The sequence below is a fragment of the Anolis carolinensis genome, chromosome 2 (assembly GCF_035594765.1).
Source record: "Anolis carolinensis isolate JA03-04 chromosome 2, rAnoCar3.1.pri, whole genome shotgun sequence".
Taxonomy (NCBI): domain Eukaryota; kingdom Metazoa; phylum Chordata; class Lepidosauria; order Squamata; family Dactyloidae; genus Anolis; species Anolis carolinensis.
In genome coordinates, this window is record NC_085842.1 from 186,800,853 (window position 1) to 186,827,458 (window position 26,606).

The following is a 26,606-nucleotide window of genomic DNA, read 5'->3' on the forward strand; positions in this document are numbered from 1 at the left end:
CATACTTTCCTGCCCTCTCTGGCCAGCTCTTTCAAAGCCTCTGAATATCTTCTCATCTCACTACCAGTACTACATCCCTTCATAACCAGGACCATATGTGGCACTTAGGTGTAAAGTCAATTTAGCCCTACTTCAAAATCATAGGACCAGGAATTTAGGGGCTTGTTTGAACCTATTGCAACAAGGGGTCCCCATGCATCTTGACTTTTAACTTTTTCACTCTCTCTCCTGTGCTCCCTGATGGTGAGATGCTATTCTGTACTTCATGCTGTTGCCTCCTACCTTTTCCTGTGCTTTGCATTCTTGGTTTTTGTTTTTATTTTATCTATTACAGTGCATTCCTATTATTTTGGGCTTGCCAGATTGTCTAGTCAGGTGAATGAGGTAGGCAGTACATGTATGAAGTAAACTTAGCTATGGTTGTTTTTAAGGGCGAAATGTTACCCCAAAAGATCAAAATCGACCATCCTGTTTGCTTCCCGTTGTAAACATGTACAGTATAGATGGAATGTACTGTAATTCTCCTTGTTCTTGTTTGGGATTTTGTGTGTGTGTGTGCCGTTTTATTTTCTTACAGAGTTTTTTTCCCCATTCTTCTGTGTGTGTTTTCGTTTCTTGTTCACGGCCCTTGTCTGTCGCTAGCTCCCGCCCCCTCCCTTCTCCCCCTTAAATTGCCCCTCCTCTTTATCTTCCCCTTCCTCATCTGCCATCAATGGACCTCCATCCCCCAAATTCACCCGTGACCCCTTGTCTTACTGTTTGAACGAGATCAATAAGACAGTCAAACCCCGCATCACGTCCTTCCGCAGCCTCAAACGGGGGGTAAGTGGATTATTTCGTTTGCTAAATCCACCTCGTGTGTATGCTGCTTCTAAAGGCACTAGCCAGGGAGAAAATCACGGCCCTCTGTTATTTGTTTTTAACATAACTATTGTTTCATAGTGAGCAGATCACTGGGAAGAGAAAATGTGCATTGGAAAATCAGCTCAGTTTAACTACCTTTAGACCAAAAGCTCGGAAGGTATTTTTTGGATCTCATCTCCCAGAAACCCACAGTCACATGACTACTAGGACTTCTGGGAGCTTTAGTCCAAAAACTTTTCCGAACTCTGGTTTAGACATGTCATACTGGCACTGAAGCTTCACAGTGGCAAAAAGCCAATGGCAGGAGAGCTTTGCGTATCCATTGGGGCCAGAGACTTCTTGGCCATGTGGCTGCAGAACATGACTCCTGAATTTCTGGCTGAAATTGGAGTTCCCTGCTTCCTAGTTGTGCCTCCCATCTTTCCCAGCCCTGCCCTAACCTTCTCCTTTTTGGCACAGACCTAAATAAAACTAGTCTCTGCTCAAAAGAGTTGGTAGGCATATGGACTGTGTGTCTGCAACCATGAAAAAAGTTATTTATTGATAGCTTTTTATGCCCTCTTCCATGAAGCCTTACCCAGAATAATAGTTGGAGTTCTTCAGAGACTATGGGCCCATTGTTCAGATATGCTGGCTTTTATTTAATAACTAGTACACCTTTTTTGTGGTGGGAGGAGTCAGAAGGCAGCCTTCCAGCCAGAGCAAAGCAATTCAGTCCTGTGCACGATGAAGCCATGATGGTCTCAAAAGCAGGAGAGTAAGCATAGTCCAAGATGGTCATATTAAACAATCTACCTAAGCCAAACCACACCCAGGAGGGGAGGGGTGGGAATCATGTGGTTATCCAGATATTGCTGGTCTGCAAATCCCAGCAGCCCTAGCCAGTGATGTTGTAGCTTAACAATACCTGTAGAATCAACACTATACCTAGGGCTGTATAATTCCCAGCCGTGCAACGTCTTCAGCAACATGCCTATTCATGGACAAATCAATGTAGGGTAGACTTCTCTGCAGAAATTACTGTGAAAATCAGCCTGCCTTGGCTATGATGCTTGGTTTGAGGAATTTGGAGATCAAAGAGTTAGGTAAGATCAGAAGAATATGGCATCCCATCACCTATTGCATAGTGGGACTCTTATCAAATTTCTGATATTTAACCTACAACCCAAGGGCAAAGTTGATGGGGTGTGGGGGTACATCCTAAGGCAAGAGATGGCAAGACTATTACCTACTTGAGATATCATTACCAGGCTCACAGCCAATGACTGATAAGATTATTGGTCTCATTTTCTGATCAGTCCTTGACTGGATGGTTTTGGCCACCTTTTCCCACCTTTACTATGTGTTGGGAACTGCCTAGTTCAAATGTAGCTTCATCTATTGCAAAGTGAAGGAACTAAACTACCTAAAGTGCAAGGTTACACTGCTTTATGATGTTGTTTCACATGATTAAAAACCCCAGAACACATTAATGCAGGCAAGAAGTAGAAGATGCTGTAGATGGGTGGAGGGGATGTTTAATTATTTCCCCTTGGGCTTGTTTTTCCTACCAGAATAGCTCATTCACCCTACAGGCTTGCTATGTGGACTACTGAAGTAATGCTTTGAAGTCCTTTGGAGGCTTGAAAGTACTGCTGGTTCCCTCTGATTGACCTCTCCTGTCCTCAAAGAAGGATAGGTCTGATGCAATGTCAGGTTCCAGGTCCAGGCCTTCCCCAGACTATTCGTTATGGATTATAGAAGGTAATGTGCCTTAAACAGGGTGGAGATCAGCATGTAGGAAAATGTTACAGGTCAGTAGGGTAAAGCATGGAAACATTCAGGAGGAGCAAGGACGAAAGTCATATGTGTATTTTCCTTTTTGCCAGACTGTGATCACGGAAGACTTTAGCCACCTGCCACCAGAGCAGAGGAGGAAAAAGCTCCAGCAGAAGATCAAAGAAAAAAACCGGGAGTTACAGAAAGAGATAGATCAGAGGTCAGAAACAGAAAGACAGTCTTCGATGGCTCAAATTGGGGAAAAAGCGGAAACCATACAAACAAAACAGCAACATCTCTGAACAAATCTCTCTTCCCCCCCCCCCCCCAAAAAAAACCCAACTCCATTATAGGTTCAACTTTGGGAGACTGTAATTCAGAAATTATTTGATGGTACACAACAACAACATTTAGTGTTTTATTTAATGCATTTGATCAAAACATCTCTAGTGTGTAGCTGGTGGTTTCCAAGTCAGGAGGTAATATATCCACTCTGGGTTTTGGTCTCAAATTTTAGGGAGTTATCCACAGCTCTGATCCCCATCTCCAGTTTATGTTCAGCACTTTGGTTAGCTCTTTTAAGATCCAGGTAAAAATCTGAAGCAGATTCACTTCTCCCGTCAGATGGAAAACTTCAGCTACCTCCACCTCTTTGTAAAATTTATAGTGAAATCCTTCATATGTGTGTTGAAGTGTACATCCAAGTTCAGTGAGAGTTACTCCCAGATAACTTAAATCCTCAAATACATAACCATCTCTTTTGGCTTTATAAACAGATTTGAAAAAGTAATCTTTTCGGCTACTTTTGGTACATAAACATTGTAGCCACACTTACTGAAAAACCACAAAGGCATTGTTTGTTAATTGGTATCTGGCAAAGGGAAGCAATTGGGTTTTTAAGACTGTGAACAAATGTGTGCCATTATTTTGCTTGTGGGTATAAAGGCTTAGTTATGCTAAACTTTTTTAGAAACTGGCATTGGGAAGCTAATTATCACATGTAATAAGGTTTTTAAAATCTCTCCATTCATATTTGTTTTGTCTCACTACAGATGTAAATTAGTTTACCAATGCCAGAATGGTGTTTCTGATGATAAGTTAGTTCCACTCCACAAAACCTGATGGGTACTACAAGACTCTTTGGAAAGTTAGGATTTTATTGTGTGTGTGTCTGAGTGGGAACAAAAGATTAAGCCAAACTGAATGGTGTTTGGAGGCCAGTACAAGCCAATAGCAGATTTTGTCAAATGAGCATCTGTTCATTCTACTCCAAATGCCTTAGGCCAACTCTTGCTCTTCTTCCTTCTTCCAGAGATGCCTTAAATAAGATGAAAGATGTTTATCAGAAGACACCACAGATGGGAGATCCAAGTAGTCTTGAGCCAAAGATTTCAGAGACTCTGGGCAACATTGAGAGATTGCATCTAGAAATCCAGAAATGTGAAGTAAGGGCTTGATGGGGGAGAATGGTCTATCTTGTGTTTCTCAGGTGTGCTTCTCCTTGCAGTTATTCAAGCATCATTTCCATATCCCAGATGTGGCTCCATCCCAAGTCAAGGATGTCCTTCCAGTTATTTATTTATTTATTTGCTTCATTTTTACCCCACCTTTCTCATCCTGTAGGGGACGCAAGGTGGCTTACAGCTCCGGCAAGATTCAGTGCCATTTTAAAACATTGTAATAAAACATACCCATCAATGAAAACAATTAAAAACAATGACTCTGGACTCTGTAAAAGACTGTATCACACTAATGATGCATAACCGTTATTTAGTGCGTTGCTCAGTTCTCAAAACACTTTGCCATACATACACAAATACGTAAATGTGTGTGAGTGTGTATATATATATATATACACATACACACATAATATGCCAGTTTTATATTGTAGTCTGCTGTAGTCTGTCCATATTTATACCTCAGATTGGGCAGCAATTGTTAATAGGAAGGAAGCTAATACATCCCCAAACTATTATTTATAGTCAGCTTTCTACAGTCCCTAGAGTTAGGAGGCAGAGGTCCCCTTTGAAAAGTAGAAAAAACACAAATAAAAGGTAATTTTTACATGAGATAGTATCTTTAAGGATCTCTAGATCCTTCAATGCAACTCTATGATCAACATCTAGTGGAAGTTGACCATAAGACCATATTAATGGACCTGGAGTCCAAATTAATCCACAAAAGGTAAGCCCACAAATGTGAAGGGCCAACTGCGTTTTACTTTATCTTACTTTTTCTTCCTATAACCCTGTAAAGTAAGTCAGTGAAGACCATATCACTGGTTGGGTGGTGGAAATACCTGAAGCTTTGAAAAGTTGGGCTGGTGTAGCCTTTTGTGGTTCTCAGCTTGCACATTTCACTTCTTCCAGGCTGGAGTTGAAGGGCACTACCCTTTTTGGATCTTCAGACAATTGGAGCTGACATTGAATTTGACCTAGGGATTTACCAGTTCATAATCATCTCAATATGTGGAATTACTCACTGGCAAATGCACAAGAGGGTCTCAAGAGCAGACTCTGGCTCAGACTGCCATTCAGTTGAATTTAATGTATGTCTTGCTTTTTACTTAGAATGTAATTCAGGGAAATTTATAATATTTTTAGAAATTCTGCTGCAATCATCTATATATATAAAAAAGTGATGGAATCAGGGCACTGGACAAAACAACAAAACTACAGGGCCCCCCAACCTCGAAATTTGACAACACAACCCATCATCCACGCTTCTAGGTTGATACAACAAAAAGAAAAGAAAAATAAAGTCCTAATTAGAGGGAGAGCAATAATTGTTTTTATCCAATTGCTGCCAGTTTAGAGGGCTAATCTCTGCCCACTTGGTCTCCTAGCAACCAACTCAGCACAGGGACAGCCAGGGTTCAGTTAGGGGACAGGCAGATTTAGGCCTCTTCCACAGATTATCTAATTTGCACTGGATTATATGGCAGTGTAGACTCAAGGCCCTTCCACATAGCTATATAACCCATTTATAATCTTATATTATCTGCTTTGCACTGGATTATCTTGACTCCACACTGCCATATAATCCACTTCAGTGTGCATTTTATACAGCTGTGAAGAAGGGGCCTCATATAATCCAATTCTAAGCAGATAATATAAGATTATCAATATACAGTAGGGTCTCACTTATCCAGCATAAACAGGCCAGCAGGATAAGTGAATATGTTGGATAATAAGAAGGCATTAAGGAAAAGCCGATTAAACATCAAATTAGGTAATGATTATACAAATTAAGCATCAAAACATCATATTATACAAGAAATTTGACAGAAAAAGTAGTTCCATGTGCAGTAATGCTATGTAGTAATTACAGTAGAGTCTCACTTATCCAACACTCACTTATCCAACATTCTGGATTATCCAACACATTTTTGTAGTCAATGTTTTCAATATATCGTGATATTTTGGTGCTAAATTCATAAATACAGTAATTATTACATAGCATTACTGCGTATTGAACTACTTTTTCTGCCAAATTTGTTGTCTAACATGATGTTTTGGTGCTTCATTTGTAAAATCATAACCTAAATTGATGTTTAATAGGCTTTTCCTTAATGCCTCCTTATTATCCAACATATTCGCTTATCCAACATTCTGCCGGCCCATTTATGTTGGATAAGTGAGACTCTACTGTACTGTATTTACAAATTTACCACTAAAATATCACAATGAAATTAAAACGCTGACTACAAAAACACTGATTATGAAAAGGCAGACTTCGTTGGATAATCCAGAACATTGTATAAGCGAATGTTGGATAAGTGAGATTCTACTTTAATATGAAATAATTACTGGGATAGAATAATGCAGAACAATATAATCTCTAAAACCAGGACAGTACATAAATACCAACAGTCTGAAAGCAGGGAAATTGGAAATTCCACAAAGGAAACAATCAGGAACAGCTAACACCTCCAAGAAAGGATTCTTCCAGAAAGGAAGCTGAGAAGGCAGTGAAGCACTATGTATTACCAAAGTCATTATTATTACTATTATTATTATTATGTTGCGGTCAACCATGAAAATGAATACAATCTGGCTCCGAGTATTCAAAAACACTAAAATCAGAATATATAAAAATTAATGTGGTATAATAAAACAGAACAATACAATCTCTAAAATCAGAACACTAAATAAAGAACAACACTCTGAAAACAGGGGAATTCCACACAGGAAACAATCAGGGCCAGCTAACACCTCCCAACAAAGTATTCCCATCATCAAAGTCTGGCAAATCCTCTGTTTTCTCAGGGCCACAGACAGTAGAAGCACATAAAATATCGCAAACAACACCACTCTGAAAACAAGGGAATTCCAGACAGGAAACAATCAGGGGCAGCTAACACCTCCCAACAAAAAATTCACTTGGAGGAAACAGCCAGGCTTTAAATCTGCAAGGCCATTACATCCTAATCATTTTTCCTAATTGCAGCATTCATACTTGCCTCCAACAGACAAAAAAAAATCAGAAATATTGTATATTCACAACCTTTAAGAAATAATATCCCCTGATGGCGCAGCATGTTAAAGCGCTGACCTGCTGAACTTCTGGACCGAAAGCGGAGAGAGCCCCCACTGTTAGCCCCAGCTTCTGCCAACCCAGAAGTTCAAAAACATACAAATGTGAGTGCATCAATAGGTACTGCTCCGGTGGGAAGGTAACGCCGCTTCATGCAGTCATCCCACATGACCTTGGAGGAGTCTACGGACAACGCCGGCTCTTCAGCTTAGAAATGGAGATGAGCACCAACCCCTAGAGTCAGGGGAAAACCTTTACCCTTTACCTTAACTACCACCAATTCCTCAATACTTTATTTCCCATACCACCATACTTCGCCACAGCAACGCGTGGCCGGGCACAGCTAGTTATTTTATAAAAAGTAATCTCTAATATTAAAAACATGCCTAAAATAGTTAATACTTGAAAAATATATCTTCAATAAAACATTTAAACATTAAAATAAACAACACACCAGTTACACATGTTAAACACAACATCTTCAAATTGTCCTGTAGGTAATGTAATTAGAACATGTAAAAAGTTAAATTATGGGGAAAGTCAGAGCCATTCTTTCCATAGCCTTCACCAAACAGCCTTTACCCTGACCTATATCTTTGTCTCCATGTAGGCTTGGCTGGCAGATGCAGAGAACAGGATGCTGAGTAACCGGCCGGATACAGTCACGCGCTACAGCCGACATTTGGATCATGCCAGTGCCCTGAACAATAACAACTGCTCCCATGAGAAGGACAGGTGAGAGCTGGGTTTGGGGAATACAGGAGCTGTAGTGGCTGCACTTGACATCATCGGGAAGAACTCCTCTATATGGACAGAAGAGGAGACACGCTTTGTGCATTTGAATCTTGTATCCTAGGTGGCAGTTTTATAGTAGTTACTAAAATCATTTACTTCTTCCTAGGAAATTGACATGACCTGCATGAACTGCATTATTCCCCATAATGGGGCAGCACATAGATCCTTAGATGGGAGCCATTTCATGTTGTCGCTGTTTTCCGGCCTGTGTCTGTGTAAACCAGGCCTCTTCAACCTGTGGCCCTCCAGTTGTTTGCTAGGGCTTTTGGGAGTTGGAGGCCCAAACAGCTGGAGAGCTGCAGGTTGAAGAAGCCTAAACAATACTTTGGAGAGCATGAATGGCCCTCTTGCTCCTCTAAACCCTGTGTTATAAAGGGTTGAAAGGAAACCAGGAGAAAACTCTTGGCAGGTCATTCCCTCATTGCTGTTTCTAATGAAGTCCTTGTTCTTTTGGAATAAAGAAGTAGGAATCATGTGACACTACCACCCCTCCCCCAAAGTTGGAAGACTATGTCATTTCCAGTCTTCTTTGGAATATTGTCTTCTTCAGACATCTCATATTGTATGACCTTACAAAGAGGGCCCAATTTGAGAGGGCCCACTGGGCAGATGTCCATTGGATACTCTTCCTAAATTGAACCTCTTTGTTTTACTCATTGTATGGTGCTATGGTTGAAGACAGGAACTGAAGTATGAGAACCCCCTCTCACCCAATATCCACCAAAAAGAAGGTTAGATCCTTTCACAGTCATCTCTCCCAACGGGATTTTTTTTCAGATGCAAAGTGTTTGCTTCCATGTTCCCTTTCTTTGGACTTCAATCTTCAGAGTCCTTCAAATAAGACACACCAGAGTTATGGTCCAAAAAACTAACTTTTCCAAACTCTGGGTAGGAGCATATATGTGCAAATGTGCACATCCCACATATAAAGAAAGGTAATTCAAGCTTCCTAAGGAAGTGCATCTTTTACATATCTATGAAAGATCAGAAGTAATAGGGGTCAAGAAGACTGTCCATCGTAGTGATTTTTTTTTATCATGGGGCAAACATCCTTGAGTTTTTGAATGTGTTTAACTAGCATGAGCTGGCCAGTGCCATTATGCTTCATGAATCAAGAGGATTTGTGAGTGGAGATATAAAAAGTACTAAGCTGTTGAAACAGATATGAAGTGTAAAATGCTTTTTCTCCCTTTTGTTTTGCTTGGTTTTTGAGGGAACAATACCAGCAGCTCCCTCTTTAAAAAAAAAAATCTTCCTTCCCATTCCTCTCTGAACAAATCCATTATTGGATGGTTGCGTTCCAGTAGGTTGAGGGTGAATCCAGCAAAGACGGAGATCCTATGGCTGGGCCGACCGGGCAGTGGGGATATCCAGTTGCCAACCCTGGATGGAGAAGTGCTACGCCCGTCTTCACTAGTAAAGAGTCTGGGAGTCCTCTTGGACCCTTCATTGACGATGCAGGCCCAGGTCTCCGCCGTTACCAAAACTGCCTTTTTTCATCTTCGGCAGGCTAGATGTCTAGCCCCCTATCTATCTAGGGACAACCTGGCTACAGTGATCCAGGCTACAGTCATCTCGAGACTGGACTACTGTAATGCCCTTTACATTGGCCTTCCTGTGTCGGTGATCCGGAAGCTCAAATTGGTGCAAAATGCAGCCGCCCGGCTCCTTGCGGGAGTCCCGATAAGATGCCACGTAACACCAATCTTACGGCAGCTGCACTGGTTACCAATTGAGCACTGGATCACTTTCAAAGTGATGGTGCTTACCTTCAAGGCCTTACATGGTCCAGGGCCAATGTACCTGAGGGACCGCCTCACCCCCTACAAACCCCAGAGATCCCTCCGTCCTGAGGACCAAGACCTGCTGGAAGTCCCCAGTTTTAAGACCTTGCGTCTAACTGCAACTAGACGCAGAGCCTTTTCAGTAGTGGCGCCATCTCTGTGGAACACCTTGCCACCTGAAGTTCGTGCCTTGCGGGACTTGTTGGCCTTCCACAGGGCATGTAAGACACACCTGTTTCGGCAGGCTTTTGAGTTCTGTTGCTGATGTTTTAAAAGGTGCTTTTAGGATGTTTTAAAGATTTTTTTTAAATGATGTTTTTAAAATGTTTTTTAAATTGTTGATTTTAGCCGGTTCTTGTAAGCCGCTCCGAGCCCTAGGGGAGTGGCGGCATATAAGTTTGAAAAATAAAATAAAAATAAAAATAAAATATAAACTTCCCCTCCTGCATACTGCTCAGGCCAGTGTAATTTCATGATTGTATAAATAAAAGCATTTCTCACTGGAAATTCACAATGAAGACCTGACTTTTTGGTCGCCTTGAGGGCCAGTGCTGGATACCAAGCCTTTTGATGACACCTCCCAGGACACTGGTTGTTGGTTTGTCTTCCCCTGACAGTCCTGAAACCGCTCGCTCTGACGAGAGCCAGGATACACTCAACCAGCCCATCTACACAGAGTTTGATGAGGACTTTGAAGAGGATTTGGTATCACCTGTTGGCACCTGCGTGGCACTCTATCAGTTTGAAGGTAAGCACTCAGCAAGGTTTCCGTGTTGCTGCCTTGCTCTGGAGGCACCAGCAAGTTGCTTTTACTGGGCTCACTTGGATAGATGCTTGTGAAGGATACAGCAGGGTAGGACGGGCAATTTTTGGTCCACAAAAATGGAAAGGAGGACAGAAGCAGCCTGATCTTTCTCCTTTTTTAAAAGAAAGGTTGTCATTTTCATTTCTCTTTGTATATTGAATTTTTAGCATTCTATGTTGCTTCTTGTTTTGGACCCAGAAAAGCTGGATTCTGCAAACTCTACATAGTTTGCTAATTTTAAAATGTGTTACTTGGAGCACTGAGATGACCACCTTTCTCCTCCTGAAATGACCACTCTCCTGGCTTCTTAGATTTCAGGTGGCATTACCCATAGTGAAAAACATGTATCTCAGTCTAAATTGTTCTGCCAATTATCAAGGCTGGCATGTTCTCTGGAGCCTTGGCCTTCCCCAGTCTGCTAGACCTTCTTATTGGTGCAGTTATACATGCAGAAAAAAATGCCTTTTGAAAGGTGAAATTTTCAGGAGGCTGAGCTTTGTGCCTTTCACTTATACAGACTCTGGTTGCCATCCAGTAAGCAGACTGGTAAAGCATAAATGCTTCTTTCATTGTTCAGGAGAGGAGAGAAAACTCCCTGTTTCCTCCACCAATATCCAACAGCAGTTGTTGGGAAGAGCTCAGGGCAGTTCTGTTCCCCTAATTCACTGATCATCTGTGGAGATATACCCAGATACATACGAGCCACTCACATGCACTTGGGAAAGAGGAAACTTCTACAAATGAAATGAAGTTGTCCCTTTTCCATGGGAGTGAAAGAACCTTTGAAACACCTATGGGTGCAGCACTGCCCCCAGAGGAATGGAGTTAAATCCCTCAGCTGCAAGTACGGATTTTTTCCTTATATAATGGTACCCAAAGTGTACATGTTACAGGTGGTGAAACCAGGGCTTATGCCACCTTATTAAGAGGAATCTAGCCTGGCTCCTGGCTCTTCCAAGCTTTAAACATGGTAAGGGTCTCCCTGCTGCTGTGCTAGGAGTATCTGCAAGTGTATCCCTTGTTAAGATCCTTGTTGGGACAGTGACAATGGAGCCATGCATTATATTCTTTTATTTGTGTTTGGTATTCTGTGGATGTAAATTATGTATCATTGTGTTTTATAAACAAATTTGCTTATCTAAACTGATAGTCATTAGCTAACCAGTAGATAAATGAAATATAGAGACAGATTAGGGAAAAAACACATTTACATTAATTCTAGATGGGTTGAGACTACTATTACTCTCAACCTGTTGAAACAGTGGTGAAAAATCCTGGTTTACAAAGTATTGGGGAAGGGGGCTTGCTATAATGCCATCCCTTTACCCATAATTCTATGGCTATTGGTTATGTGAATGTTTGGGGGTTTTTTTGGTAACCAGTTGATATTTGTACAGTTCTGCGTCCTGATTAACATTGGTTTCACTGAGCACATCTTTTTATTAGAGTTTTTTTTCCTCTTCCAGGTTCTAGTGAGGGTACAATCTCCATGATGGAGGGCGAAGAGCTCAGCTTGATGGAGGAAGACAAAGGTGATGGATGGACGCGTGTACGGCGAAGCAAAGGGGGCGAAGGTTACGTCCCTACCTCCTACCTGCGGGTGAATGTAAACTGAGTGGGGGGAAAGTTGGCTTTGGCATCCCAATAGTTGCAGCTTGGAGACAAAATCAGGGCACAAGGAGAGACAGAGATGTGGTGTTTCATTTGACTGGGGGGAAACCGCATTGCTCACTGTGCATGAGCACCATGAAAGGAAGGAACCCCGTGCTAAAACATTACTGCAGAGCTGTGGGAGACAAGAATAGCTGTCTTGCTGAATAGAAGAAAAGTAGGTTATAGCCTACCCAAAGCATGGTCTTGGCTAAGAGGCACAAGAGGGGGAGTGACCTTCTTGTCCAGGCACCCAACCACTCTGTATCTCTCTCTCTCCCCCCCCCCCCCCCCCCGGGCAATGCCTTCAGGACAAGCAGAGGTACACTATACTTCTTGTGAAACATGCACTAGAAGGAATTGTTAAAGAGTGCCACCCCTTCTCTCCTTCGGAAAAGTTTGTTTTGCATAAGGAGCCACCTCTCTTCCCACCCCTATGGTACATACATGGCTTGCCCCAATCCCAGCTGAGCCTTTTTTTTTTCCAGTATTGTAGTAACACTCACTTCCCTTCCCCTCCATAAGTCAAGCTGGTCCGAGCAGAGCTGTATCCTCTAAATCTCAGTTACTGCTTGATTCTGCATTGATGGGATTGTGTCCATGCACTGAGAAAAGGGGGCATGTGTGTTTGTTCCTGATGCTCTAGGACGCCAAGCATGAGTGTGGAGAAGGTTAGGTTGAAAGCATTTAACTTTCACCCTCACAGCTGCTGCTGCTATGTCTTCCTTTTGGCTCTCCTATTGCGTGTGGTTAGGGGTGGAGGTGGTGAGGGAGTGAGAATATTTGCATAGCAGTCGATCCTGCTGTCACCTGCTGTCGATCCTAAGGTTTAAGTTTCACCGAGAGGATCTTTATGTAGAAGTCAGGCCAGATGCCATACTGGCATCAAAGAACATCCAGGTCATTTTCCCATGAAATGCACTTTAATTTTTCCTGGATCTGATTGGCCTGGCCCATTCAGCCATTAAAAAGTGCCTGCTCCGAACAAAATGTTTGTTTCCCCCAGTCTCCCTCAAAGCCTTTGCTATCAGGGAGATCAGTGTGTCCTGGCTTTCTCCTGCCCCGTACTCCATTCCCACCCCCACTTACATATTTGTGTGTTTTTAAATAAGAGGATGCTAATGAATTAGCTTTTTTGTACAGTGACCAACTTTATTTTACCACTCAGTTTAGCTTTTTGTTCACATAATCTGTAAAAACCAACCATCTCCCTGGCCCTAACTCCATTGTGCATTGGTGGACAGAGTAGAGGGGGTTCGAGCCCTGCTCTGGATGTGTAGAATGTATTTCCAGGTGCCTTTTTACACTTTATGTAAATAGTAGACAGATGTAACTTGTGGGTGCCTGTACGGTTGACTTTTTTGTTTCTCTGGCCTCCCAAGTGTGGGTTTTCAAGATGTTTATAAACATGCTAGATTGTAGTGTGTACGTGGTCATTGCTGGAGGACTATTGCCTGCCTCTTTTGTTTTTGTGCATGTCACCAAATCCCACCCTACACAGGCATTTGGGGGGTAGACTACACTATGTAACAAAATGTGATTTTTTTTCTGTTCCTGGTTTGAAAGTGTTATTTTCTGTTTAATTGTGCGGTGCTTACTTTAAAAGTCTTTATACCCTGGAAACTTCGTTTTTGGGGCTGCCACAAACTATGTTGAATTGCTTGAGACTCTAATGAGATATTCAAGGAAAAACTATAGCAAAATGTGCTGCAGGATGTCCCACAAAAACAAAGTTTTTTCAGTTTAATAAACTTTTCCCATGTTTTTAGAATAGAACCAATTAGGAAATGACATTTATAACCCAGGAACAAAAAAATGTTGCATAGTGTTATCTGAGCCTTAACTGCCCTTTTTTTGTATGCTAAAATCTAAAATCTTTAAACTGAGTTGAAAGGTGCAGGATAATCCATATGTATGGGTCATAAAAATCCTGAAGAACAGCATATCACTACATAAAGGAACATGAGAAAAATCATGTTCCAGAATATGCTACCACAAATAGCTGTTGGTATTAACCTAACTATTGGTAGGTTAACTTATACAAAATGTCACCTCCCCTAATGTTTGTTTTCCAGGAAGTGATTTGAACTGTTATTAGCTTACATGTTAAGGCTGGAGAAAATTGTCCGCCTGGACTGGAAGGAAAAACTTGTTAGAACGGATGGGTTTGCATGTGAATGAGCCACAGATAGATGTGGGGCCAAACCGGTGCAGTAGATAACTAGCATCCAGAAGCAGGAGCTATAATTCCTGTTATATCTGTTGCTTTGCTTCTTTGCCAACCAAATTTCTTTTTTCTGCCATAACTGGATCTTGTACAAGTGCCTCCTTTCTGTAGCATCCTCAAGGCATTGTGGAAACAGGTTACCTTATAAGCACATTGTCTTGAGAATGCATCAGCAAACTATGTAATTTGAAGTTCTTTTACCATTGAGAAGTTACATGCAGCTCCCCCCGTTAAGAAAAAGCATGTAGGCTAGGAGGAACTTCTGTCTGTCAACTGGGTTCAACAATGCAATAACAAAAATTCAGTTCTTGAAACATAGAAAAGGAAGGATTATAGAGATTTATGGTGCACCCCATTTCTGGTACCAAAACCTAGACTGAGCAAATGCTCTAAGAGGTATTATTATAAGAGGTTTTGTCTGGAAAACAAAAGGAGATAACGAAAGCCCAAACTCTGCCCCCCACTTTAAGGTGCATTCCATTTTCTCCTCATACTCTTTAAGGTGCTGAGAGTCACAAAGCAACTTGCTTTTTAAAATAAAACAGTACTGACGACATGTGAAACCGCAACAACAGACTGTAAATAGAGATGCAACGTATCCTATTCTTTTCCAAATTAGTAATTCTTTCCACTCTTACAATCCATGGTCACAATTGCTACCAAGGCAGATTTGGGCCTCTGCCCGTAGTTCTGATCTGCAGCAGATAGAGACAGCGGTACTTTTCACACCACATATCAATCAAGGGCTGCCCATTCCTTTGCTGATTGTATACCAGGTCCTTTGCAGAACCTGCTAGTATTAGCAAAAACAAGGCACCACATTTCAGGGGAATGCACCATCGTTTCTGTCCTGGCTCTAAGGAAAGGCGGCTTTTTTTTCCTCTTGTAGAAAGTGTCTGTATCTCTGGTAAGTGCAGGCAGCACCCCATTCAGTGCCTGGATGCTCCGAGGTTTCAGCTCAGTGTGCACCTTCTTCCGGCAGTGGGTGGCCCTTCCCTTTGTTTCTCTTTTCCATTCCCAGCTGGTGTACCAGAGGAATTAAATTAGTCTTCCATGAGTTTTTTAGTCCAGTCTCTGCGAAAGGACAGTCAGGATCTGTTCAAATTTCCTGTGTCTCTCAGCCCGGCCTGCCTCAGCTCCTTTGCTGCCCCAGAATAGACGAAGGGAGAATTCTGTCTGAAATGCTTCCAGGAGCTCTGGAGTAGCTTGGAACCCTGAATGGAGGAAAGACAATAAAATTGAGAGATCTGTCCACAAAATCATCATAGCTCCTATCAGTTCAACTATTAAATACTTTCCTGTTAGTGGAAAGCAGAGCAGGCCCCAACTCCAGAGAGGTGGTAATGATTCTAGAGGATGTTTCATTAGCAAGTTATGGAGAAAAGAAGACCCATAACACAAACAAACACTGCGTATACATTGTAGAATTAATCTAGATTGATACCACTTTAACTGCCATAGCTCAATACTATGAAATCCTGGGAATAGAAGTTTTTAGTGTTTTCTGTCAAAGGTGCCTTACCAAACTACAACTCTCAGTATTCCATAGTATTGAGCCATGGCAGTTAAAGTGGTGTCAAACTAAATTACTTCTACAGTGTAGATGCACCCTAAGGTGTTAATAGAAAACCTACCTATTAAATTAGAGCAATTGGTTCATATTACAGGAAACAAGATTCCACCTGAACATTAGGAAGAACTGCCTGACCATAAGAGCTGTTCAACAGTGGAACTCTGCCTCAGTCTGGTGGAAGTTTTTTCCTTGGAGGCTTTTAAACAGGCAGAATGGCCATCTGTCGGGGTGTTTTGATTGTGTTTTTCCTGCGTGGCAGGGGGTTGGACTAGATGGCCCATGTGGTCTCTTCCAACTCCGTGATTCCATGGTTCTGTTTTACACTCGACACAAATGAGACGTACTATATTCCAATCTAATACAGTTATTTTTTCCTTCAACTCACTGCTGCTCACTTACATACAGTGGATTGTTGGTATCTGCTGGAGTTTGATATACCACAATCTGTGGATGTTCAAGTCTCATTATACACAATGGTGTATTAAAATGGCACCCCTTGCATAAAATGGCAAAGCTTTTAGGAATATTTTGTTTCTGAATAAGTTCAAGTCATGGATCACTGAAGCTGTGGATGCAGAATTTGTGGATATAGAGGGCTGACTACACACATCTATTAGGCCGAAAACCAGGAATGCTAAGCAAGCCTCAGCTTAGGACACACCAGAAATATCTGGACGTCTACATATTTCTCTCACCTTGCCTAAACATGATCCAAACTAAACAGATCCACAGAATCTATGAGAAACTAATACATTCACTCTTATGTAAGTTCCATGTATTCAAGAAATTTACTCTCTGTTAGCTTTAGGGCAACACAACATTCATATGCCTTCTCTACTATACTGAAGCCAATGCAGGGGAAATGGGTGATGCGTCTGCAATTGAAGGAGATGGTAATAGTATCACTACCATGCAGGATACGGAAAAATGCCACCAAAGGTCAGCTTGAATCATCTGACCAAGATGAAGAAGGTGAGCAAAAGCAATACCAATTTATCAAGCTTCACCATGGTAGTGCAGAAACAGTGTTAGATGTCGTTGAATTGCATATAGATATAAAAACCACAGTATGAATTCATGCACAGCTCTGAAATTCTAAAACCCTAAGCACCACTCTCTCAGTTGAGCCTAATTGCTATGCAAATAAAGGGAGGCAACTCCATGTATTTTGACAGGAGCAACTTCAGAGACACATCAAAAGAAGAAATAACCCCAAATGTGGCCTGGTAAGATATGCTCAGCTGGGCAAAGCTGATGATTCCTGACAAGAGTTCTCCTACCTTGGAGTTTAGCCTCAGCACTGACTCGAAAAGCATTGGCATTGGCAGCAATGAAGCGGGCAGCTTCCAGCATTTGTAGAAGGACATCACATGTGTCTCCACTGTCCTCCCACAATTCTTCTCCTTCCATAAGCCTGAGGAAGGGCAGGATGTGGGGAACTGCAGCCTCCTTTGGGGAGGAGACTGAATTCCCTGTGGGGCAGAGAAAGAAAGAGCTGTTGTAGAACCTTTACATAAATGATTAAGTGAACTGAAGCCCTTCAAGGAATAGGGGCTTATAGCTAAAGATGCTGGAGACGTGCCTTACACATAAAAGGACAACACTCAGTCCTTAGCATCTCCAGTTAAAAATAGTGTAGACAACTGCAAAGGGAGATGGGATCAGTTTTCATTTTACACATGCTCCCACCCAGACAAGCTGCATTAGCTAAAGAAAGGTAAGGTAAAGGTAATGTATTTTGATTGTGTTTGGCTTTCCCCCCTTTTGGGGAGAATGAAAAAGACTGAAAAGGATCTACAAAACTACTGCTTTTGACAGTGATGTTAAACCATTGGAGAATTAGAAAATTTCCCGCAAAAGGTTGGGTGGTACAGGGACTGAACTAGAACTCAAGGGCCTCATGCAACTGGCAGATGGCACTTTGGTCACCAGTCAGAATAGATAGCACTGGGTTAAGATAGACCTACATCCCAACCTGATATAAGGCTGAACCCCTATACTAACTTTCAGATCCTGGGCTTCATGGCACAAAAGAAAGCCTTAACTGCAAGGGCACAGAAAAGATATAGATTCACATGTCTGTCTAGAGCAGTGGTTCTCAACCTGTGGGTCCCCAGGTGTTTTGGCCTACAACTCTCAGAAATCCCAACCAGTTTACCAGCTGTTAGGATTTCTAGGAGTTGTAGGCCAAAACATCTGGAAACCCACAGGTTGAGAACCAGTGGTCTAGAGGACATCCAGCTACAAGAGAAGCCGGCATATCACAGCAGTCACAGAGTCAAGATAAGCTGGTTGTGTATACATTGTTCCCTTACAGGATTTAATTTGAAAGAAATCTTGGTGGTGCACACAAACCTGAACCACATGTATCACCTTTTATTTGAGCCAGCCTGCCATGGTGTCTTCACATGCAAAATCTTCAAACATTACAGCCTCCATTTACAGTATTTGTTTAATTTATAGTCAGCTTTTTCCTACTACAGGTTCCAAGGCAGCTCACAACAAAACAAAACAAGTTAAGATATCCATTCGAATAGATCCTTAAAAACCCCCACTGTATGTTGGATATATAACTTTCGTTAGCCTTGACAGCATACTTTCTGGGGATAATGGGAGCTGCAATCCAACATATTTTATTTATATTTATATAGTAAAATATTTCCTATCCGGAGAATTCATGGTAACATACTGTACATGTAAGATCAATTTAAGCAATTTGCAATATTTTGAAACAATAAAAAAATCTAAACATGTTAACGAGTTTGAACAGGCTCAAGGTTTTAACCAATTTCAATCCAATTCCATTGATATTTTGGAATAAATCAGGCTCAAATACTTTAACAAAGAGCCACGTTCTTGTGGCTGTTTGAACAGAAACAAGGCTTTTCTGACTGCACGTATTATAACATTAATTAACAACGCAACCTCATGAGGACTGTTTATCGCATCTTTTTCTGGTTCCCAGTCAGCATCACACTAAATTACAATAGCGCCCTCCAAATGGTTATCCATTAATTTTCCTTTGTTTCACAAGGACTGCTGTTAATACTGACCTTGTCACCTCATCAATTTTCTATTTCCATGGTTGTTCAAACTCAGTCGGTCTATAAATGTCTTTTCCAAGGCACCTCACTACATACATCTGAGGAAGTAGTCTACAAAAGCTACCAACTTCATTCTGTCTCTAAGACTCCATCTATACTGGCATGTGATGCAGCTTGAAACTGTTGCATGGTCAGTGTAGACCAGGTATGGGCAAACCAAATGCGGTCTGTTGGGCTCCCCACCGCCCCACAGAGGGCAATGAGGAAAGGAGAAAAGGGAGAGAGGCAGGCAAAGGAGGAGGCGCTTCAAGGAGGAGGTGGCAGAGCTTCTCCCTCCAAGGACGGCGCTGCCCCCTTCGGCCTGGAAACCCTCTTTTCTCCTTGCCTTAAGTCAAAGTCAAAAAAAAAAAAGGAAGAGTCCACTGAGCATTTAATGCCATTTCAAACTGCTATTGAAGAAAGTGCAGATAATTACACTATAGAATTGATGTAGATTGACAATACACTTGAACAGCCATGGCTCAACACTGTGGGATATTGAGAATTGTAGCTTGGTGGGACACCAGTACTCCTTCGCAAAGAGAGCTAAAGATGTGGAAAAAATTCAGCTTCCAAGGGTTCCCTAGCATTGAGCCACGGCAGTTAAAGGGGGTCAAGCTGCATAACTTCAGTGTAGATACACTACCACCAGCAGAGATCAGGGTTCAAAAACCTGCTTGGGTGTGGAACACTACTAGGTAACACTTTCACAGCCTCAGAAAACTCCTTCAGTCGACCATAAAGCAGAAAATACTTGAAGGCACACAGACACTTTCCATTCAGCTGCCACTGGCCCAGCACATCTGTCAAATTTTAAAACGCAATGTGTCATATAATGTGATCCAGTGCCCTGGATTTTCTAAAATAGCCTGCTGCCTCAGACACCATGAATAAAGTCATCCTACTGCCAGCCCAAAAGTAGAAAACTGCAAGTCCAATTATGTCTGTGCTGGCAAGACAGGAAGTGGCAGTCTAACCCCAATCAATGTGAGTACCAGTTTATGGGGACTTAGCCACAGACCCAGGCTTCCTGGAAGTAATATTTAAGAGTTGAATATAGACTATTTTGCCGAAAGGACCAAGATTCTACAACATAAAATGCTGAATTCTAAAACTTCTAGAAATTATTCAAATGCAAATGTGCACATTTCTGCTATTTTGCAGAATTCATCCTGAGGTTTTCACAGTGCTCTTCACTAGAAGGAATTGCCAGGGAAGTGGGGGATGCAACCCAAAGAGGGCATTTAACATTTTTCCTTTGTGTCTAATCATTGAAAGTTTTGTTCATCTCTGAAAAAGCAGATTTGGCCACCCATTTAATAAGAATATATTTAAAAGGGCTAAAATTATGTTCAAAATTGAAGTTGTATTTAATTTTTGAAAAGTTTTATTTGAACAGAACAATTGAGGAAATTGGATTCAGCAGTGTGACATGCTGGGATTTTCCTTTGCTTCCCTTGAATTGCAGTACAATGCAATTGCAATACAAGCTACGCACGCTTGATCACCTTCTCAATTTCAGTCACATAAAACCTATTTAGGGTTTTTCTAACAGAGATACGTGAACTTGGTAAATGCACCACAAATTCCATTCTTTCTCATTCTACTTAGTTGTTGTTCTTGTGTGCCTTTAGTTTGTAATGGCACCCCTAAGGCACACCTATGATGGGGTTTTCTGGGATTTGGAGTGTGTGACTCACTCACGGTCACTTAGTGTGCTTCTATGGCCAAGTACGGCAGGGCTGCATACTTTCACCCTACCTATTCAACTTGTACGCAGAACACATCATGCGCCATGCGGGGCTTAACGAATCCAAGGCCGGAGTTAAAATTGCTGGAAGAAACATTAACAACCTTAGGTATGCAGATGATACCACTCTGATGGCCGAAAGTGAGGAAGAGCTGAGAAGCCTTATCACCAAGGTGAAAGAAGAAAGTGCAAAAGCTGGGTTGCAGTTAAATATCAAGAAAACCAAGATCATGGCAACTACACCTATTGATAATTGGCAAATAGAGAGAGAAAACGTGGAGGCAGTGACAGACTTTGTATTTCTAGTCGCAAAGATCACTGCAGATGCAGACTGCAGCCAGGAAATCAGAAGACGTTTACTTCTTGGGAGGAGAGCAATGGCCAACCTTGAGAAAATAGTGAAGAGTAGAGGCATCACACTGGCAACAAAGGTCCGCATAGTCAAAGCAATGGCATTCCCCGTAGTAATCTAGGGATGTGAGAGCTGGACCATAAGGAAGGCTGAATGAAGGAAGATAGACGTTTTTGAACTTTGGTGCTGGAGGAAAATCCTGAGAGTGCCTTGGACCGCAAGAAGAACCAACCAGTCCATCCTCCAGAAATAATGCCTGGCTGCTCACTGGAGGGAAGGATATTAGAGGCAAAGCTGAAGTATTTTGGCCACATCATGAGAAGATAGGAAAGCTTGGAAAAGATCACAATGCAGCGGAAAATGGAAGGAAAAAGGAAGAGAGGCCGATCAAGGGCGAGATGGATGGATGGTATCCTTGAAGTGACTGGCTTGACCTTGAAGGAACTAGGGGCGGTGACGGCCAACAGGGAGCTCTGGCGTGGATTGGTCCATGAGGTCACGAAGAGTCGGAATCGACTATGCGACTGAGCAGCAGCATGGCCAAGTGATTAATTGAACCCTGGTTCTGAGTCAGAGTCAAATCATTACACCAAACTGGCCCTTATATCTTCCAAAGCCTATTATACCTCACCTTCAGCCCGGTTCAGGCGTCCCATGAGAGGCTTCAGTTCTTTCTCAAAGATGATGGCACTCTGGGTGTAGCTTTGACGCAGGTGCCTCCATGTTTGTTCCAATCGTGTGATCTATGCCATGTGGGAGAGAAAGACAATTCAATTTACTACCCTGGGTCCATGTCACCCAAACTGAGAAAACAGTCTAGTGAAGTCCTGAAGCTCAATGGAGGTAATGTAGGATATACAGCAGGGACAGGAAACCTTTGACTGAATAATCAGTAATGATTGTCGCTAGAGTCCAAAAACACTTTGAAGGCCACAGTCTCCATGATCTAACAATAAGTATCTATTTGAGGAAAGTAATTTCTTTTGGGTACAATTGCTGTAACTTTGAATTGTTACTTGTTTAGGAATAATTATAAAGCAAACACAGTCATAGTTTGCCCAATTCAGCAAAGTAATCCTTTTTCCCCAAATTTTCAGTCTGGAAAAACTTGGTGCAAGAGACACAGCCATTTTCTGCCACCAAATTACATTATTTATTTATTTGCTAACACCAATTAATAACTAAGCACTTTTGTTGACATCATTTACAATATATATGTGCCACCGCTCTCTACTGCTATCACACAGAGACCCCAAAGATGGAGGGAAACTCTTATCTTATAGAGTGATGGTTAAATAAGCAGACTGGCCACCTCTTTATAATGTTTCTCAGGAAGACACAAGAACACTTGGAGTGAAGTAAAACAGAACTATGATGTTTATTTGTACTTTAAGAGAAATGTTGCTTATTGGTTTCAATAAAAATAACAGGCTTTGCTTTAACAGTGAATGGTTCTTAAACAGGATTTTCTTGAAAAATTTTTGTTCCCTCACAAAATAATATTAACAGATTCTTCAAACCTTGTTAGACCTTTACAATTTTTAGCTCTTCTCCCTGAAGGCTAATCACTTTTCCCTCAAAGAGGTTTCTCCCAAACAGTACCCAAAAACCTTCCTTTCTTCCTTCTTAGAATTTTCTTCCTATCTCTACACCACCAATCCCTATCTAACTTCTTTGGATGTATAGATCCAACTGTCTGTCTGGCTCTGCCCACCTTCCGTTGCTAAGCAATTCCCTCCAATTTATCAACCAATCAGGCTGCACTTCCTCACATCACCTGATGACTCCTCCCCCCTTCTTGACTTAGCTTTTCTTTCCAAGCAAGGCCCTGAAATGCCTCTGCACACCAACCCTGCAAGGTAGGCTAATCCGTTACACTTGACATAAGACTAGGGTACAGTGAGTGGGAATTGGAGATTGTGAACAGCTAGCCTTGGGGAGAGAACAAGGCCTTAAGCACTGTGGCAACGTCACCCAAGTGGTCCTACGCATTAGCAAGGCAGGCAAGAAAATCCCACATGAGCTTCACCTGCAAGGAATACTAGCTCAATACAAATACATGTTGCTTTCAAGCAACTCAACTCAACAGTTATACATAATTTTATTGGCACTTCTAGCCTGCATTTTTATGCTGACTTTAGGGCAGGGGTCCTCAAACCTTTTAAGTTGAGGGGCTAGTTCACGGTCTCTGAAACTGTTGGGGGGATAGAATATAGTTTGAAAAAAAACATGAGCAAATTCCTATGCACACTGCACATATCTTATTTATAATGCAAAAAAGGAATGAAAAATACAATATTTAGAAGGAAGAACAATTTTAACCTTGTTATTGTCCTGTGCCTTCATCATTTCAGACATAGGGTGGGGGATGGGTAAATTACCTTGGAGGGCCGCATCCAGCCCATGGGGACAGGCTTCATTGCAACTTTCCCTTATCCCCCCCCCCCCATTTTTTTTCTTTTGTCTTCATTTTTTTCCCTTACAAGAGAAAATTCTACATGGAAGATATGGGCAGCATGTTTTCACGATGAATGGCAAGAACTCTGTCTCAAAGTGCCAACAACTGAAATTAAATATGTCCTATATAAAACAGTGTTTCCCAAACTCTAGTACTCCAGGTATTTTGATTGATTCAGGTATCTTGGCCAATTCTGGGAAGTCCAAAACACCTGGAAGATTAGAGTCTCGAAAGCTCCGATCTAAAATGTACACTTTTGGATGAAGGTGGCATATCCATATATTTTTGAGGAAGAACAATCATACCTATGATTTTTTACATACCATCCATCTGATGTCCAGAAAGTTCAAGCAAGTGCCTTGAGGCTATGCTCCTCTTTCTGTCTTTCCTTCCCCACACCCATTTTTCACCTGTGGTAGCTGCAAGGCTTTCATCACAGCCGAGAAAGCAAAGAGGTCTCCAGCTGACCTCCAGAGTTCAACAGCCAATTGGATGATCTTGCTCAACGTGGCCGCTCGCTCAGCCACTGCTCCCGTGCAACCGAGGATGTCCACAGCAATGCCCAGAATGATGGTGTGGTGCCTGAAAGTTGACAGGGAAGACAGGGATCTTGACCATGTTGAGGATGCAGCTGCCTTTCTCAAAACAAAGAACTTTTAAGGATATTTTCCTCCAAAACTCTTTTCCCTGGAAGTAAGGGGAGGAGAGCCAGTGCAGTCTTGTGGTTCAAGCGTTGGACTGGTACTCTGAGGAACCTGGGTTTAAATCCTCGCTCAGTTGTGGAAACCCATTAGCTGACTTAGAACATGTCTCACTCACTCAAGAGTAAAGAGGTCATGGAGTAAATCCTGCCAAGAAAACCCTAGGAGACTATTGCCATAGATCAGCGCCAACCAGAAAGCACATAACAATAGCAATAGGGGAACAGACGTGGAAACAGAGTTGGAAGGGACCCAAAGGGACACTTATTCCAACATCAAACCACTGAAGGAATCCACAACTGAGGTAGCCATTAACACTTCTGTCTAAAATCTTCAATCACCACCAACTCTAACAATACCAACAAGCCACAAACAAGAAAGGTAGCAACACTGTAAACTATATACAGTAGAGTCTCACTTATCCAAGCTAAACAGGCTGGCAGAAGCTTGGGTAAGCGAATATCTTGGATAATAAGGAGGGATTAAGGAAAATCCTATTAAACATCAAATTAGGTTATGATTTTACAAATTAAGCACCAAAACATCATGTTATACAACAAATTTGACAGAAAAAGTAGTTCAATACACAGTAATGTTATGTTCTAATTACTGTATTTATGAATTTAGCACCAAAATATCACGATATATTGAAAACATTGACTACAAAAATGGCTTGGATAATCCAGCGGCTTGGATAAGCGAGGCTTGGATTAGTGAGACTCTACTGTATTGAAAGTTTTTAAATCTTCCCCATCGCTAGAACTCTATGTGGCACCAGGGGGAGCCATAACACAAGGAATGGAAGTAAATACACACTAAAAAGGTAAAGGTTTCCCCTGACGTTAAGTCCAGTCATGTCTGACTTTGGGGGTTGGTGCTCATCTCCATTTCTAAGCCAAAGAGCCGGCGTTGTCCATAGACACCTCCAAGGTCATGTGGCTGGCAGGACTGCATGGAACGCCGTTACCTTCCCGCCGGAGCGGTACCTATTGATCTACTCACATTGGCATGTTTTCGAACTTCCACAGGATCATTCGGGACTTCCGGTTGGTATGAGCTGAGGCAGGCTGCCTCGGCAGAGCGCTCCTGCTTTTAACTTTATTTACTTGTTTTCATTAGCCAAGTGTTTTATTGCCCCAGTCTTTTAACAGTCAGGGAATGTGTTTATATTCCCCTCTGCTCACTTCTCACTACCAGGAACTTGCAACCATACGGCAACAACAAGGCAAAGGACAACTGAAAACAAACTGAAGATCTTCCACTACAATGAATAACACCAGAGATTCCGTAGGGGAACAGTGACTGCCTTTGGAATGAGGAAAAGAACATGCTGTGGAGGAGTATCGGGATTGTCTGATAAGTTGAACTTTTTTTTTTAAGTACCATACATAAGAAATAATTATAAGGAGAAAGCCTTGCCTTTACACTCCCTTATAGCAGGGAAGAAACATAGACAATCTAAGATGACTCAATTCTTTCCCCTGGAAAAGACTCACCAAGCCTTGCTCCATCAGTATTTTGATGGGTCAACAACAACTCTAATGCATCTGGACAAGAAGGCAATTAGAGACAAAATCTTTGAGATGGACGCAGCTGACAACCTGCAGATTAGTAAACAGCAAGGTTTCTCTACCTGGTATCCCCGACTAAAGAGTGACCAATATTGTCAGCAATATCTTTAAGACCTAACATCTGCAGTCCTGAGGAAAGCATTTACAGCCCTGCGCTTCCAAACAATGCCTTCCAGCTGGCTGGAGGGAAGATACAGAGGGATCCCCCATGTCCAACGACTTTGCATTTGTGGCACAGGGGAAAAAGAAGATTTAACACACTATCTGCTACATTGCCCCTTGTATAAGGATCCTAGGAAAAATCTCCTGGGAATACTCTTGGAAGAAAGGGCAGCATGGCAACAATCTGCTGTGATCTGTGACTTGCTAGCAGATTATTCCAAAAATATAACACTAAAGGTTGCCACATTTGCAATTGCAGCCCAAAATATCAGAGCTAAAGTAGCAAAATCCATACTTGAGGTCAGAAATGGAAATGGTGATGGTTTGGGATGATACAAATCAGACACTGTCATTGTTATGTTACTGCTATCATAATTTTAAAGAGCTAGTTTTAATTTTTGAATAAGTTTTAATGTTTATATTGGAAAGTGTTTATAAAGGTTGTATATTACTGATGTCATGGCCTATGGCTAGTACAATAAACAATTCATTCAACTGCTAGGTTGGCAGAAGCTGGAGCTAACAGCGGGCACTCAC

General features: G+C 41.8%; 2 protein-coding genes across 11 annotated transcripts in view; one reads left to right on the plus strand and one right to left on the minus strand.

Moving 5' to 3' along the window:
• Positions 1-13,613, plus strand: part of trip10 (thyroid hormone receptor interactor 10) — a 274,634-nt gene extending 261,021 nt beyond the window's left edge. For 7 of the 8 annotated variants that reach the window (XM_062974102.1, XM_062974103.1, XM_062974100.1 and 4 more), the window contains 6 exons: positions 643-822; positions 2,733-2,842; positions 3,935-4,067; positions 7,769-7,893; positions 10,355-10,485; positions 12,009-13,613. In XM_062974102.1, the coding sequence (XP_062830172.1) occupies positions 643-822; positions 2,733-2,842; positions 3,935-4,067; positions 7,769-7,893; positions 10,355-10,485; positions 12,009-12,157 (828 nt within the window). In that variant the 3' untranslated portion in view covers positions 12,158-13,613. The remainder of the gene's footprint in view (positions 1-642; positions 823-2,732; positions 2,843-3,934; positions 4,068-7,768; positions 7,894-10,354; positions 10,486-12,008) is intronic. The other variant, XM_062974105.1, reaches the window with a different exon arrangement.
• Positions 13,614-14,739: 1,126 nt separating this feature from the next.
• Positions 14,740-26,606, minus strand: part of LOC134297131 (breast cancer anti-estrogen resistance protein 3 homolog) — a 57,370-nt gene continuing 45,503 nt past the window's right edge. For 2 of the 3 annotated variants that reach the window (XM_062974108.1, XM_062974110.1), the window contains 4 exons: positions 24,046-24,217; positions 21,809-21,920; positions 17,273-17,464; positions 14,740-15,633 (listed from right to left, as the gene is read on the minus strand). In XM_062974108.1, coding sequence (XP_062830178.1) covers positions 15,482-15,633; positions 17,273-17,464; positions 21,809-21,920; positions 24,046-24,217 — 628 coding nt within the window. In that variant the 3' untranslated portion in view covers positions 14,740-15,481. The remainder of the gene's footprint in view (positions 15,634-17,272; positions 17,465-21,808; positions 21,921-24,045; positions 24,218-26,606) is intronic. The other variant, XM_062974109.1, reaches the window with a different exon arrangement.